Here is a 17,524-nt window from a genome sequence, read left to right as displayed (position 1 = left end):
CCCCCCCCCCCCCACAAACAAAAATCTTTTTTATATTGGTATTTTGTTTTGGGAAAATTGTTGTGATAAGAGACTTTCGGCAAACTGCCGACGGTATGAATAATAAATTATATAGCACGACAAGTTGACAAAATTATCGTCGATAACAATTTTATCATAGGTAGGCGTCGATAACTATTACTGAAATAATAACCAATTATAAAATCGACAAAAACAGCGATAACGACGTCGAGTGGATTTTATTTTATGAATTATTATAATTATAATAGTCTAATATAAAACTATTGCAACTATTTATAACTAATACCAATTTGAAACAAAATAAAAATTACGTTTAGTTTAACTAATAACTTGTAATTTGTGTCATAAATATATTTTAAACCCCCCCCCCTCCCAGAAAAAAATTGTATCTACAGCGGCTGCAAGTATAACAATAATTTACAATACATTGCTGCATTAGTCATATATTTCTAAATTTTTAAATACTTAATATAAACTATGAATACGACAGATATTAAAAGTATGATAGTGTGATTCATAATGATTTTAAATAGGTACCTACTATTATTTTTTATTATAAAATTTAAAAGGCAGGTAAGTGGATATCGGTCTGCTGTACAGTAGATTACAAGTGAGTCATTGTATAATGGATTGTATTAGACTTGAATTCAATGATATAATATCATTGTATAAGAAAAACGATTCTGAGCGGAGACGATTTGTTAGTCTGGATATTTTATATTGTTATTATTTATTTTATCATGTAAGTTGAATTATTAATTTAATACTAGCCGACCCGTCACAGCTTTGCTCGTGAGCACACAGGCACGTATACAGGGGGGGGTTTGGGGTTCGGGGTAATAAAATATTTTTATAATTAGCTGTTTGTGACTGGTTTTCTCTGTTTATTAGTCGGGTATGAAATACACGTTTATACCTATATTATAGTATTATAGTTGAATGATCGAGGTGATTACTGAGAACTACGCTCGAACACAGAACTGTATAGTTGCGATTTGCGATATACCTAGAAAACTCATACTTTTAGGATAATCTTATCTTATCTTATTTCCGTACCTACTCGATCGAACCCACAGATATATAAAGTAACTAGATAGCCGACTCAAGAACTCCTTCATTCAAGTGAATGGTTGTGATTCCTATCCGCCATATTGCAAGAGTGCTAACAAAACTCAGCTGATATGATAAGAGTCGTTATAACGTACATAGTCTACGAAATAACAAATTCGAAAATCTTGTGAAGTTGTGACTATAACAATTTTTATAGTCACTTGTGAGCAAAACTATTATTTATTATAAATTATAATCATACGAAAATGGTCGTGTATTGCTATTTTTTTTTTATAGTAACTAGTTCAACAATCAATATAATTTTAAAGTTTGAAAATGTAGCATAATGATTAAAAAATTAAAAATAATGAGTAAGTAGGAAGACATTGTTTTATTATGTTGCTGTACAATTTGTATTGCTATATTTTGTAAGCCCCCCCCCCCCCCCCCGAAATTTTATTCTGTGTACGTGCCTGAGAGCACACAACTTGTACCAACCTTGTATCTTTATTTCCTGTGACTTTGAGTTATATTTTGCGATTCTCATATAGCTACTGACCTTCCCCTAATCCGGCTAAATATCTGTGTTGAATTTCAAGTAATTCGGACGAGTAGTTTTTAATATTTTGAGTTCGGAAAAAAGCGACATTCATTTTTATTTATATTGAAGATATATATATATATAGATATATAGATTATAATTTTTTATTAGTTTCTATAGTGATAAACAAAGCATTAGAAATTAAAATCCCATTTTTAGCGTTTTTTCGTAATTTTTCGGTGGTTTTTCCCGTGGCATTTAATAACTATTGAGTAAATCGAAAAATGACCTCTCTATAAAGTACCATCTTGATCCAATTTTCTAAAAGATAAGATACTATTTGTTGAAATCAAAGCACTCCTTCTGGTAGAAATATTGTATACAGGATATAAAAAAAAAAAAAATAAAGACCATTGTAAAACCAATATTTCTAAAAACGTGTATGCTACCACATAACAGCTGTTAAGTGTTAGGTGCACCATTATACCCCAGATTACTCTATCGCCCCTGTTAAGAACAACTACTATTAGATTGTACTCATCGATGTTTGTATTGACAATTTTTTAAAACGAATAACTTATTTTATTTTATACCTTATTACGAGTCTTATTGTATTGTCATCGATGTTAATGTAAATCGTACCCAGTCAGGTTTTACCCTCTTTAACATAAAATGCAATATTTCATTTTTGCCCCCTCGGCCAGGCATCTCTCGCCCACCCCCCTACTACGGCTCTGTATGGCATACATAAAAAATTTTCTTATTTTATTACCTACGTTTGTAATCTGTATAATTGGTTAATAATAGTGTATAATTATAATAGTATGTTTATAATATTTTATTTGGTATTTACTATTTACTACTTTTTGTACCTAGTACTTATGTTGGTATATTGTGTTAGTGCATAGTTTTTTCTTTAAACATATAACAATTACTATAATAATGTGATGTATTCCATGTTTAACATTTTTTTTTTATTATAACAATATTTTTTATAGAATTATAACAATAATTGTTTTTACTAAATCGTAACTTATTAATTAATTTGAAAGTAACTTATTGTAAAATCTTTTAAAATGTGTTATACCTTATACTGTTATGTTTTTAATAATAATTTTCTCCTTTGATATTTCTTTTATAATTCGTTAATAGCCTTTTTTGTTATTAAGTAGGTACATAATAATATGCATAATAGATACTTAATTTAATAATTTGTGTAAAAATAAATAAGTTTAATAAAACTCCTTTTAAGATATACATAGGCAAAATATATGCAGTTATTTCGGTTACCTTCCTTATCAGGACTACGATTAAAGATACTATTATTGTTCTATGATACTATCGACCACAGATATATTGATAATATTGTAATTTTATAAATTAAAATATTATAATATTATAACATAATATACCTATTAATATTAATATTTATAATTTAACATAATAAATGTATTATCTAAATCTGTGCTATTAACAGATATATACCATAGAATAGATGAATAATTTCATATTTCAGTGTATATACTAAGATATGACTATATCTATGATACTATTTTAAATCGTGATAAGTTGCTAAGCACGAAACGTTGAAACTGCAAAATCTAGCAACTTGAAACTTCACACCTTGTACAACAATTAACAAGTAAGTTAAATCATTCTTATTACTTAATACATTTCAAGGTATAAAGTACCTAAGTGTATTAACTATGAAGTACATATTATTTTTTTTTTGTTTTAGGATAATTGTGGTAGATTAATAAATACTTATAAAAGTTGTAATGCAGTGTAATACAGCGTTTTCAAATATGCATCAAGAGAATTTTTCAACTCAAAATCAAGTAAACGAAAACAATTTTTCTCTGTTTGAGGAAAACTTGAAAAGAATCAATAAAAATCTAGTAGAAGTTAATGAATATTACTCCTCTCAAAATGATCATTCACATTCAGTTGAAAATAATACTCAGGTCAAGAGAAGTGAAGAATTTAATGAACCATTTGATGAAAAAATTGATGAATCTTTACATTTCTATGATGAATTACACAAAATTAAAATGAATGAAATTGAAGCAAGTAGGAAAATGTCAGTACGGGATTCATTGAACAAAAAAGTTGATACTTGGGAACAGACGAAAAGAGAATGTTCTAAAATACTTACAAATGTTGATGAAGACTCAAAGAAGTCCGTTCGGAAGAGACTTATTATTGATAGAAGTTATAATATTAAACTACTTGATAACAATAATGATCAATTTCAAACTAGATTATTCGAAGAACAAAATACATTTGATAAAAAAAAACTAAGTATGAAATTTGTCTCGGCTCTAAATAAAGCATTAAGTTTATTAAGCGACATAAAAAAATTGTTAAGTGAAAGTCATATTACGGCACCACAATTACTTAGTAGTCATAAACACAATTATATGTTTTTTGAAACTGCTTTAAATGAATTAAAAAATAAATCTTCAAATACTAATGAACAAGATATCTTGATTATTAATCATCATCAACAAAATATTCAAATATTTTATGATCAGTTACTGAAATTACAAGATAAACATGTTTCATTTAAAATTGATGGTCATAAAAGTGAAGAGAGTGATAAACCAAATGAAAATATTCTTAAAAGCAATGAAAATAATTATCAAAATCAGATAATAAAACATGATGTTCTTGAAACCAAAAATAAATGCGAAGAAACCAAAAATGAAATAAACAATTTTACTTTCATAAAAAATGAAAAGCCTGTTGTTAAATCTGACGAATTCTTCACGTTCAAGTTTAACACAGATAAAAAAGTTAACAATAGTAGTATCTCAGATTTTTCTTTTAGAATTAATAAAGATTCAAAACACGAAGATATTAAGAATAATTGTTTTTATAATTTTGAAGATGAATACAAACAATTTTTAGAAAATCATCTAACTCTGCAGGAATATTTAAAAAAAATTAAAAAAAGTTATTCTTCTTTTCTTGAAAATGACAACCTAAAACCTTTGAGACAAGAATTAGTCAAAGCAATTAATACACCAGTTAATAGTATATCTTCTGTCTCGTCATGGCATATGAAAGACAAATTTGAGAAACTTGATGCATTACTGAAATGTAAAACGGTGAAAACTGGTAATTCAACTGTAACAGCAAATAGTCATCCAGATGCATTGATATTTTGTAAGGATACATTGGCTAAAAAAATTATAAATATTGGAGAGCAAGTGGCTAGTGTTAAAACCGAAACTGCTTTTGAAGTTGCATCAATTGTTACAGAACTTTGGAAAATTCATCCAGATTTTGGTATTTTACTATACGCTAGATTTAAACAAATATGTCCATGTCTTATCCCATACAATGCTGAAAAAACAAATGAAGAAACTGATGAGGAATATTATAAATCATTATGTTACAATTATACAAATGGAGTTGTAGAAAAACAGGATAAGTATGTAAAAAGAATGACTGGTATTGTAAGGTTATTTGCAGCAATCATAGTAACTGAATCTAAGAGTGGTAAAGCATTAGGTATTGGACAAGCCTGGATGTTGATTGCAGCAACTGTACATTTAGTTCCCCAATTAGATGTTACAGCCGTTTTTTTACACGAAATACTGATAATTACTGGTTATAGTCTTAAACAAACTTATGGAAGACAATTTATCAAAATGTTAGAATACATAAATACCAACTATATTAAAAAGATTGATGAAGTTACACCTGTTGGTTGTGGAGGTCCAGTACAAAGATTAAAAACATTTATCAATAAAGTTATTCAGGTAGGTTATATTGAAAGACCTAAAGGTATAATACCTCATAATTTTTGGTAAATAACAATTGATTATGTAACATCTTATTTTGTAAAATCATATTTTTAATTTTTGATAAAAATAAAAATAAAATTTTTTGATTGAAATGTATGTGAAATCATTAATACATTTTTTAAAGTGTGCTGTTTTCATAAATTATACATCTTTAAATATGATTCATAAAAAGTTTATATGAAACCTATTACCTATTAGTCTATATACCTATAGTATATTGTGGATAGATACAACTTTAGTATCTAGTAATAAGTAATATTTTTAGTTCCTATATGTAAGTATATGCTAGAAAAAATACTATTGTACTTCATAATATTTTGATAATGGAAACATTTTGTAAAATGTAATATTGTAATAATAAATGATACCTATAGTATATTGTGGATAGATACAACTTTAGTATCTAGTAATAAGTAATATTTTTAGTTCCTATATGTAAGTATATGCTAGAAAAAATACTATTGTACTACATAATATTTTGATAATGGAAACATTTTGTAAAATGTAATATTGTAATAATAAATGTAAACATCTTGTGCACTGTTTAGTACTTACTCGTATTGTGCTCTACAACATTATTGAAACATTTAAATTTCAAGGCAGAGAAATACCATTTATAAGCCATCACCTTTATCCGCTGATCTCTTCAATTAATATATAAATAAAATGTCTACTCATGCCTCGGTAGGTATACTATATTTATAATCAACGGTATTGAGGTCAGCAATTGCTTGTCATATTGTAAAACAATGATCAAAGTAATGTATTCACTAAAAAATATATTGTACAATTATTCTTCTCAAAAAGTAGGAACTATTTGCTTGTCCAGTAACCATAGATTGAGAATATTTTTGTTAATGAATAATTATGTTAAACGATTACAGTATAACTCAATAATGCAATTCTTAAAAATATATTACTACTATGAGCTTTTGTATTTAGTCATGACTCATGTTTGATGTAACCAAAATCAAATAAAAAAAAATTCTCAAGAGGGACTCTGACATATTTTTTTTATAATATTTCAGTATACTCTAGCATAATTATTAATTATATTGTACTTAATTTTTTTTCCCCGTATTATCGAGGACCAGGGAGAGAATCATGATTTTGCATTACAGTTCCCCAGATCTATGCCGTATAGTATAACCCTGTAGAAGAGTTAGAAAAAATCAATTAAGTATACATATATATACAGGGTGTAACAGATAGAACTGACTTTTGGAATAATTTATAGCCACTGACGCTAAATGTGTAATAAAAAAATTTATTTTTATTTTTTAATACCGAAAATGAAAAATTTTAAATTTGATTTAAATTTTTTTGAATAAATTCAAAATAGCCAATTTGTGAATCTGATCATAAGAACGATATGGATGGTAAAAACATTTATTTAAATCAAGTAGTTTATTTTTTAGAATTTTTTTAAATATCAATATTTATTTTGATTAAATTAATTTGGAATGCAGTAACTTTTTAAAAAATATTATTTTTGGAAATTTGCTAACATGGGTATATATTTTCTAAGATTATTTACTAATCCTATAATTTTGTCAATTTTTTTAATACGTTTAATTAGCATAATTTTTTTTTTTTTGGTCAATTCTTTCTGTTACACTGTATATATACAAAAATGAATCGAGTATATATAATATATACTATGTGTTCTAAGGGGAAGTGACTGGCCGACGTTATATGAAAGTATACCCAAATTGATGAAGTAATACTCTTTATAGAGTGGTCTAACTTTTTTATTTTTTAAGTTATAGGCAGTTAAATTTTTTTTATCAAAGCCAAACCTATCACACATCTCTTTATGTATCTTCAAAACTATTCAACATTTTTTTTTTATCTTAAAGCTATTTAAGTGTTGTATCAACTAACATACACAATTAAACCAGAAATGTGCAAATTATTTTTTTTAATTTGAAAAAGTAATTATTTTTTTTTAAAAGTAAATCGCTAAAACTCCAAAAACTGATTGTAGAATTATACGCTGCTAAACAGTTCACGTTTATTATAAAAAATTAAATTAAACGATTAACGACCAATTACCGACCGATACCCGATTCTAAGAAAATCAAGATTGTAACGACAGCATATAATTCTGCAATTATGGAAGATATGAAAACCAAACTTTTAATTTATTCTAAGTATTATTCAGTAGAATAATACAATAAGCAAAAAACCCATAGTAAATACTAAATTTTTTGAAGTTATATGCAATTTTCTTTTAAAAATATATTACCTTTTCAAGTTAATAAAAATAATTAGCAGTTTTCTGGTTTAATTGCATATGTTGGTTGATAGAAACTTCAATAGCTTTAAGTTAAAAAAAAAATCATGTCAAACTGTTGAATAGTTTTGAAGATACATAAAAAATGTGTGACAGGTTTGGTTCTGATAAAAATAAGTTAACTGCCCATAACTTAAAATATAAAAAAGTCAGAACCACTCTTTAAAGGGTATTTCTTCATAATTTTGGGTTAACTATCATATGACGTCGGTCGGTCATTTCCCTCCGGAACACATTGTATATTAAAAAAAAAAAAAAAAATTGGGAAGCTTAATAGCATTTATAATAATGTGTTAATTTAAATCAATAATACATAATACATAATAATACATAATATCTATAATAATACATATTATCTAATAATTAATATAGTATACAGTACAGTTGGTACATAAACATTTATTTACATTTAAAATTAATCCTTATACAAATATTCTGACTGGTTTTAATTTCAATAAATACTTATTTATATTACACAACTAAAACATTATACAATTATATTCAGTTTTAAGTAGTCTTTTTTAAAATGTTAATGCTATTAGTGGAATTATAGTACAAAAGTACTATCAATTAAATTTTGATCTTAATATTTATACATGTTAAGAAAAAGTTGAAAAATACGAATCAATATTATACTTTAATGTTGAAATAAATAAAAAATATACAATAATAACTAAAATATTATAAATTTTTTAACTACAAATTAAAAATATACAAACTAGGTGATATCCCTGATTATAATTAATAAATATTTGTATTTTTGGTTATAGCATAGAGTATAAATATTATAAGTTTAAAATATGGTTATTATTCATAATAAATAAATAAATATACTAAACAAGCACTTTATTTGTTTGAAAATATTTTATATCTTTCAAAAACATTAAAAAGATGTAATATATATATATATATAAGTTATGGTAAATATTAAATTAAATAACAATGCAAAACAAAAAAAAAATTGCTATACAAATTAATTTATTATAATTAAAAAATGTACAATAGTTAACTTCTGACTTACTAGTCAGTAATTGTATATAATAAGAAGAAATAAAAAGAATTTTTCTGCATCTTCAAATATAAAATGTATGGTTATTTCATATAAAATGTTCTTTATATTGCACTAAAAATGGAAATCTTTAACCTTTTATTTATACCTATAGGTTACAATATAATATGTTAGACGGAGAAGCAAAACAATGATTTTTCTTAATGTTTTCAAAATTATTGTGATACTTATGTAGGTGAATCAATACTATATATTATTTATATGCATATTGATTCAAAAAAAAAAATTTAATAGTTAAAATTTTTATTTTAAACATATTTTAATATATAATATATTGTTCTTTAAGTTATTTCAACTATAATTTGGATAAAAGAAAGCTGAATATAAATATTATTACATTTTAAGTTGACTAACAGATTGCAGATGGGTGGGAATTTTATACAGAACAAAATTTATATATTATTGTGAGTAATATATTCTATAATACAATGTTTTTGACCTCCATAAACTATAGGAGTTATCAAATTTAAGTAAATAAACTCCTTCCCCAGGATATAAATGACTTCCCGCATATACCTCTTTGTGACAATCTCTTCGGTATACTGGTATTATTATTGACAATGGAGGTCGATTCAACTGATTACTTTTTTTGATATCTTTAATTGTAACACCATTTTGTTCCAATTCATGAAGTAGATCTAATACAAATTATTATTTTACACATATAATTTATATTTATATATAATTTACTTATTTTTGTATGACATATTATTTATATTAATTTATTCTAAGTCGTATGACTACATTTTCAACAATTGATTCACATTTTCAATATACATATTTATACCTTGATTGATATTACCATCATCATCGTCTTCCAAGTCGTCACAATCATCATCTTCACTCTCAGATACATGCACTGAAACTTGACTAGTACTAGGTTTAACCCATTCAAAGTAAACACCAAAACCTATGTCGTGACCATCAGTTGCAAACTCCCAAAATACACAGTTGCCGCCTTCAGCTGTTGGCACTCGAACCTGAAGGATTAAAAATAAACATTACAATTAGTTTTTTAAATAGTTACACATTTTAAAAACAATGAATAATTGTCTACAGTACAATGTGTCTATATAGTAATTAAAATATTTACCGTAACCGTTTCTCCATGGTTTACTTTAATAACGGCTTCTCCACCTTCTCGTAGTAAATTAGCTTTAAATTCATCAATATCTTTTCTTGTCCACATTGAAGCAGGAAATAATGTTTGAACAGAGCCTATAATTAAAAAGAAAATTATTGAACGAAATGTATAAGAAATTAATCAAAAATGTACATTCTCCAGAAAGACACTGCCCATTTTCACATTGCTCATTGCAGATGCTCTCATGTTCAATAATTTTATCTTCAGGAACAGTTACAGAGTTAGTTGTTATTTCCAATTCTTTGCCGGGTTCATAGTTTTGTTGTAACTGTTGCATATACTGATGATAATGTTGTTCTTGTAATTGTCTTACAAGTACAGCTTGCTATAAATAACATAATGTTTAATTGACTAATCATTTTATTATATTTCTAATAACTATTATAATATGTGGTATTGTGGTACTTCTATTGTATGCTATCTACACAAAACTGTTAAATGTCACATGTTATACTACTTAATAATTAATTACACTCATACTTTATTTTTTGCTGATGATCATCATCATTGTCAAGTGTTTTAAAATGTTCTTCAAGTATAATACATTGATTTTAAGTTACCCAAAAAAACATAATAAATTGTTGAATACAGTATTAACTAATCACCACCATTCCTTTTTTAGTTGGAGATATAACAAATCTATAGTTCCTCAAGTTTTCATTCTATACTAAGAATTAAAATGTCTCCTATATAAATTCTAAAATTTGTTTGTGCAACCACTGTTAGGATAAAAAAAAAAATATGGAATGGTTGACCATTTCATGAAGATAACCTAAATCTTTTAAGGTTATATATGCTAAATGCTCTACATTTATCAAAATAAATTATTGCCTCATTAAATTAAATTTAGTATACCTAATAGGTAATTAAAGTTACTGATCTCTTTTTCAACCTCAAAAATCATTGTTCTAAAACCCAATCAATAGTTTTGTAATATACCAAAAATAATGAATACTGTCTTCATTTGAAATTATATCACTACACAGAATAAAATAATATACCTAAAAGTAACTTTATATTGTGTCTTAGTGGATAATTATGACTTTATGAGTTACCATAACTCCTAAACAATAGATCGATCACTTTAGTACCAATTGTATTTTAATTACTGTTTATCAATCGCAAATTTAGGATTTTCTCATAGAGGGAATGTAACATTTTTTATGTACATAAAATTATTATATTAATTAAGTTTTTATAACTACAAAACAACATTTTATTTTCTTGATGAGCTTGCCAATTTTTTTTTAGTCCACGATGTAGTGGGAATGAACCTCCATATCACCTACTGCTGTTTATATTGTTTATCTGATTAATCTAAGTTACACGAAAAATCACATTTTATTAATAAAATAATAATAGAAAAGTTAACAGTAGGAAACAATTTTAAGATAGGTAGAATAGGACACCATTGAAGTGACTGTAGGTAGCATACACTAATAGTACCAACTATGTGTACTCTATTAACAAGTATAACATAAACTAATTAGTTAGTAAATTATTACTTCATCTGGGTTGTTTGGAAATTGATTTTGAGCATATGTTAAAAACTGGCTATAAGTCTGTTTATTTAAAGCTTCTTGAATGAGTTGTCTAAAATATTAATAATAAATTAGAATCTGCAATAAAAATGTATGTTATCTTCAATATAACTATTTTAATTACTTGGTATTTTCTTGTCTACATCTGTCTTCTTCGTCTTTTTGTTTTAATTCCATTAGTGCAAGTTGTTTTTCTAGTTCTTCCTGTTCTTTTTTCATATTTTCATCTCTGAAATATTATAAAAATTAAACTATATAAATATAATATGAATATCATTACTAAATAATAGTTACGTTATGCGTTTTTGTTCAATCAAATCAGCTTTATAAGCTTCAACAGTATGTTTGAATAAAGTACATTCTTTATTCACCAATTTAACAAAATTGACCATAGAGTTTTCTGTTGACATATCACCAAGTGCTTGCCATGCTAATCTATAAAATGTTGATATTCTTGAATACATATACTTTAAGTATTGTAATAGATTTATTTACCTTCGATCTCTTCCAATAACATCAAATACACCTAAAGGTGGTAATTTCGATTCATCCAACTTTCCATGGCTAACTTGACGTGTATATGCAACAAGTTTTAATTTATCATCATAAGTAAAATGTATGGCTTTACCTTCTTTTTCTACAACACAATCAATAATAAAGTAATTAATAATCACAACTTACTGAACAATTATTTTTGTTTTCAGTAAAATACAATATAAAACAAGTATAATACCTATACTTCAACACGTTTTTTATAAGTACATGTATTATGTACTTAGTATATTATGATTGTTACTATTTATAAAGGTATTAAATATATTAAGAAGTGTATTCAAGAAAGGGAAATTTAATAATTTGTTGTCTTGGACAGCAGCATTTTGGGAATATAATGAATATTGACAGTTGATTAGAAAGATTACCAAGCCTACCTAATAAAAAAAAAATACATTTGAACGAAGACGACAAAGCGAAGCAATGAGTAGCAAGAGCATAAGATTCTAAATACTTTTCCAATAATTCCATATAATTTACAAGATAATATTATATTCATATTTTAGAAAATAGATTGGTACTTAACAATTAATTTATAATCATAGGTACTACTAAATTAAAATAAACACAACATATTATTTAGGATGACTAACTATTTCTATTTGATACCTAAGTTATTAAAAATTTAAGCACAAAAAAGTTGTTCTTAAAATTAATAGAATGAATAATATTTTAACATAAAACTTGACGTACCCTTAAAAAACTTAAGCGCCAATGTATACAATTCTTTCAATGGCAAGCCCCATTTTTCAACAATATCTTCTTCTTTGGTATTATTACACATCGTATAAGATTATCGAATGAGATATAATTAAATTGAAATTTTATTTAACGAATAATGATTCGATGATTTGAATTTGTACTTCATATGATACACATTACACAAACACAATTTCACAAATACTCAATACGAATAATTTAATTTATAATCGGCTAAAAATAAAATGTAGAGGTGTAATAGGTACCTATTGTATATTTGTATTGATATTAAATTACATTTGATAAAATATGATAATAATGTAAAATAATCAAAGACAAACACGGCCTTATAGATACGGCCCTTAAAAGATCTTTATTATCTATGTAGATATATTATGACCGTACCACAGAATAACCGTGGTGTGCTGGTTATACGTGTTATCAATAAGATGTAATGGTAGTAATATTAAAATCTCAAATAATTTTGAGGTTAAGTAAATTGTTCATCAGCGGATGAAAAAATAGTAAATATCATGATAAACTAATAATTTCCCCTCAACGACTTGTTATTGTCCGTCATCTGATACCTGTTCTGATATTGAATTTTGTTGCGTAAAAAAAATAAACCAAAAGAAAATGGAAATTATTGTTTAATAATAATAATAATTTTGATATAGCGCTATGAATCTATGATGCAAGATCCAACCATATTAATTAATACTTTAAATTAATTTTTATAATAACGTTCAACAGAATTTGAGGCTTTTGAGTTTTATTCACCCATGCTATATTTTGGACTTGTTACAGTAGTAAAGTGGTAAATAGTTACCCCAGTGCCTAGTGATACAACGATTTTTCAAGGACGAAGAAATCCAAAACAACAAAGGTGGGTATGTGTGGAGCGTGTACACTGTACGTCTGCGCGCGCGCGTATGGGTGTGCAGTGTGCGTATGTTTAATGTTTATCTCGCACAGCTGTTGAGGGTAAAAATGCAATAAATAAAAAAAGAAACAGGAATACATAATATAATATTATGTTTATTGATGCATTCGTTATTTTAGATTTGATGTGTCGTAGTCCAATAATAGATTTCTGTAGAGGAGGGAAAAGCGTTTAAATCTTGCCGTCGCGTAGCAAGACTGGCCTCGAGTGGCGATTCTGATGACGGTGGGCTTGTTCCACCACCGCGTAAGAAAAGGCACTTGGATACGGAAGAGACCATGTTGCAGCCAACCAATGGGTGTTTGCAACACAATGGATCGGTGGATCAGCCATCGTCCAGTTCGACCGTTAATGGTTCAGCCACTGGCAACGGCGATGGTCAGGAACAAAGTATTAGCTGTAACATCAAGGGCAGGTCAAGCCAAGAGATCGTTCGGCTCATAGGTCAACATTTAAAGCTTATCGGGCTTAAGTAAGTTACCTATAGTGAAACGTTTTTATTTATTTAAAAAATTAATTTTTACTAGATACATCGGTACATGCAATATTTAAATGTAGTTTAAACCTTTAGTAAAAGATTGTATAATGTACAAAATAGTCAAATATGGCCCTTCTTATAAAATTAAACAATAAAAAACTACTGCCCTACTGTGTTTTAAATATATACTCAGTCGTACTTAGATACTTAGTACCTACATTATATTTACCTATTTATTTCATGATATAACTGATAGTTTCTTCAATATTTATTTTATAGCCGAGTCTTGAACAGTGGTAGGTACAATTAGAGGGAGCTAGGACGGCTAATGTTTTTAGACAATGTCACTAATTTACAGTAGTAATTTTATCAATATCAAACTATGTTTACATTTATGTTGGACCAGATAGAAGATACCTACAGTTAAATTATAAACCCTTAACATGAAAAATGTAATAACATTAGTATTCCTTTGTATATTATAATGCATTCATTAATTAGAGTGCAATAAACACAATTATCATCATTAATAAATGCTACATAAGAACATTAAAAGTCGAGGTAAAAGTGCATCACCTTGTTTTAGGCTAGTCATTGCTTCAAATTTCTATGACAGTAGTGGCACCAGGGTAGACCTGGGCCCACCTTAAAAAGTCTTTCCTCCCCCTTGTGCTCACCTCAAAATTTAAATTTAAAATAAATCGTAATCAGCTGTTGAAAATTATCTCATGGTTTATAAGAATACAAAAATTATTGAGTTGTATGTATGACGTAAACAATTTTTTAAATGGGTTGAAAACTGTGCAGTGTACAGTATGTATTCAAGCCTCATAGGTAATGTATGTTTACCAGCGTCTAAATACAAAAATAATAAGTAATTAGTAAATACTTTAAAAAAAGAATGCTTATTGCATGAGGAGTTGTATATTTGAATTGGTATTACAACTTAACATTTATTGTTAGTTTAAAATATTTGTAGTTATGTTTTATAATAGTTATACTCAATGATACTACAATAATTGATGCCTGATGGTGTGCTTAGTATTGGGTGTAATTTTGGGTAAGAGAGGAGGCATCTCCACTCAGGTTCGTGCACAGGATTTCTTCATTGAGGTAGTTTCAAAAAAATAAATCTAAAATGGATACACCATCAATTATTAGTACCTAAATAGTATTATATTTAAGTATATAAAAAGTATTTATAGATGTTTCATTTAAAAAAAAATACTTACTATTAATATTTTGTTTACAAATCATTGTTTTATTAAGTTTACACATACAAGTGTAAAAAAAAATTAAGGCAATTAAGGGTTTGAACCCTGTCCTCCACCTTGCGCAAGTGTTTGCCGCTTCTATTGGCGATAGAAAGCTTATCAATATTTAGATCGTTGGTGGTTGATCTGTATCGAGCCACTAGAAAAATAACATGTAGATGATACTCAGCATGCTAGTTACAGCTTATCGCTTTTTATCGCCAATTATTTTTATAAAATATTATATCAAATAAACATTTTGGCTTCCCCTAAAAAAATCTGGCCCTCCTGGTACTAAAATTCTGGCGTCGCCACTGTTCTCTGATATTGTATTTGTCCACACTAACTTGATACCTTGTTTCTTTCATACATTTTTTTGTCAGTGATATAAATGTTTAGGGAATCTAAACTTGTACATTATGTTGCACAAACTACACTGTGAAAATTGTCAACATCTTTTTCTACAAATAATTACTACAAATTTTTTTCAAACTTCTAATTATTTCTTTCATTAATTGCTCAATAATTCCTAGTTTGTCAATTGTTGAGTTGTTTTTCTGGAACCCACACTAGTAATCCTCTACCACATTCTCTATTGCCAATGGCTCTGGTCATCCTATAAGTATTTTATCTCGTATTTTATATATGTAATACTTAATTTGTCATGTTCAGTAGAGATTGTTATCAGTTCATCTTGTCTTCTTTCTTTTGTAGGGCTATAACTATAGTTTTAGATGTAATAAATTGTATTAAATAAAATTTGGCAACTCAGGCTATTTTTCATATGTCTGTGTTTATCCTTGAGGTAATACCCTAGGTAAGTGTTCTGACGTTCTGTACATCATAAGATCTAATTAATATTTAATTTACAATGTGAACACCGACAATCTCGTGTTCAAAGTAAGAAGGTGAAGATTTAATTTAAATGACTTGTGATTTTCCACTAGTTGAACTAAGTTATATAAAGTTTACTACAGTTTGATTTCTTAACTGATGGTTGTACGGTTGTTAAGAATACTTTTCAAATGTATTCAGAATACGTATTTAAATCAATGGTGTCATTTGTAATTTAAATACATATTCGAATATTAAAATCTTTTATGTTTATCACAATTGTATACTTACAATTATTATTAAATATTTTTATTCAATAAATAAATTAAGACTAATTTTTAAAATTGTAATACACAAACAAAAATATTGTTTATTTAAATTTTTGTCAATAAAATTTTATTTGTTGGGTCAAAAAGCATGAAAAATTAAGGGGATTCGATACCGTGATTTTCTGTTTTTGTCTAATACACGCGCGGCATAGTATTTTAGACGTGTTTTTTGTCCAACGTACCGATTGATACAGTGAAGCGATAAAAATTCTAAAAACAGATTTGAATTTGTCATCAAGTCTACTTGGGATCGGCCAGTCCACATATTTTATATTATCCCCCAAACAGTGGTGTAGTAGTACACGCGGGTACACCACATGTGCTCACCTCCCAATTTTAGATTAATGCGTGTACCCTTAACGAAAATCGTGGTTCGTGGGTACACGGACCATGAACCATACGTATTAACGTTACCCAATTATTCTTAGTCCGTAAAATTTATTTAAGACATATCATTGGGTAATATAATATATTAAATTACATACAATTCAATAACAAAAAAAAAAGATAAGCGTAATTTGTTTACTATTGTCATAGAACAATATATAAGCAAAACTCGATCAGCTGATTAGGTTTACGTTTACCTACCTATGATCTGAAGTCTGAACCTAAGAAACGAGCTCGTTACCCAACATAATGTTAGATTCTTGTTTACCAGTATTCAGAAAACGTTAATAGAGAACAGCATAGACATGCTGATCACAACAAGTTAAGAAAAGTTAATACCACAGACACAAAACAAGACCTAAAATACAAACAATGGGAATTACTTGAATAATATAAAAATGTTTTATAATAATAATATGTTTCATTAATTTGTTACTTATATATTGAGAAAAATTATAGTTTTGAATTTTTTCTAATGGATTATGAGTTTAAAATATATCAATCATAATTTATGAGGTTCTATTTTATATTATAATATAGACAAATAGATGAAGTGTTGTACGCGTACCGAATAA

General features: G+C 27.0%; 3 protein-coding genes across 7 annotated transcripts in view; 2 read left to right on the top strand and 1 right to left on the bottom strand.

Moving 5' to 3' along the window:
• Positions 1-2,978: 2,978 nt before the first annotated feature.
• Positions 2,979-5,974, top strand: LOC100569917. The gene is made up of 2 exons (XM_003247970.3): positions 2,979-3,254; positions 3,351-5,974. The coding sequence occupies exon 2, from the start codon at positions 3,391-3,393 to the stop codon at positions 5,428-5,430; it is 2,040 nt and encodes a 679-aa protein (XP_003248018.1). The 5' UTR covers positions 2,979-3,254; positions 3,351-3,390; the 3' UTR covers positions 5,431-5,974.
• A 3,080-nt stretch (positions 5,975-9,054) lies between these two features.
• On the bottom strand, positions 9,055-13,133 carry LOC100169382 (Golgi resident protein GCP60). Of its 2 annotated transcripts, none has more exons than XM_001949544.5 (9): positions 12,720-13,133; positions 11,970-12,111; positions 11,769-11,909; positions 11,599-11,703; positions 11,439-11,526; positions 10,066-10,258; positions 9,883-10,007; positions 9,577-9,769; positions 9,055-9,427 (listed from the first exon to the last, which is right to left on the bottom strand). In XM_001949544.5, the coding sequence occupies exons 1-9, from the start codon at positions 12,808-12,810 to the stop codon at positions 9,189-9,191; spliced, it is 1,317 nt and encodes a 438-aa protein (XP_001949579.2). In that variant the 5' UTR covers positions 12,811-13,133; the 3' UTR covers positions 9,055-9,188. The 2 variants fall into 2 exon arrangements, with proteins under 2 accessions (XP_001949579.2, XP_008188220.1); XM_008189998.3 differs by having other exon boundaries at positions 9,592-9,769.
• A 171-nt stretch (positions 13,134-13,304) lies between these two features.
• The window catches only part of LOC100164699 (WD repeat-containing protein 26), a 13,363-nt gene continuing 9,143 nt past the window's right edge, over positions 13,305-17,524 (top strand). For 3 of the 4 annotated variants that reach the window (XM_016808576.2, XM_029491588.1, XM_029491586.1), the window contains exons 1-2: positions 13,305-13,611; positions 13,788-14,140. In XM_016808576.2, the coding sequence (XP_016664065.1) occupies positions 13,947-14,140 (194 nt within the window). In that variant the 5' untranslated portion in view covers positions 13,305-13,611; positions 13,788-13,946. Of the gene's footprint in view, positions 13,612-13,692; positions 13,710-13,787; positions 14,141-17,524 lie in introns of those variants that run through there. The other variant, XM_029491587.1, reaches the window with a different exon arrangement.

The sequence above is a fragment of the Acyrthosiphon pisum genome, chromosome A3 (assembly GCF_005508785.2).
Source record: "Acyrthosiphon pisum isolate AL4f chromosome A3, pea_aphid_22Mar2018_4r6ur, whole genome shotgun sequence".
Classification (NCBI taxonomy): Eukaryota; Metazoa; Arthropoda; class Insecta; order Hemiptera; family Aphididae; genus Acyrthosiphon; species Acyrthosiphon pisum.
Note: the sequence above shows the minus strand (reverse complement) of the source record. Positions and strands in the feature narration are given on the sequence as shown.

Excerpts from the sequence above, each read along its gene's own strand:
- LOC100569917 (XM_003247970.3), top strand. The coding sequence starts at position 3,391 with ATGCAGTGTAATACAGCGTTTTCAAATATGCATCAAGAGAATTTTTCA.
- LOC100169382 (XM_001949544.5), bottom strand. The coding sequence starts at position 12,810 with ATGTGTAATAATACCAAAGAAGAAGATATTGTTGAAAAATGGGGCTTG. Across the intron at positions 11,910-11,969 it reads GTTATTGGAAGAGATCGAAG|ATTAGCATGGCAAGCACTTG; the intron begins GTAAATAAATCT and ends AACATTTTATAG. Across the intron at positions 10,008-10,065 it reads GCAGTGTCTTTCTGGAGAAT|GCTCTGTTCAAACATTATTT; the intron begins GTACATTTTTGA and ends TTTTAATTATAG.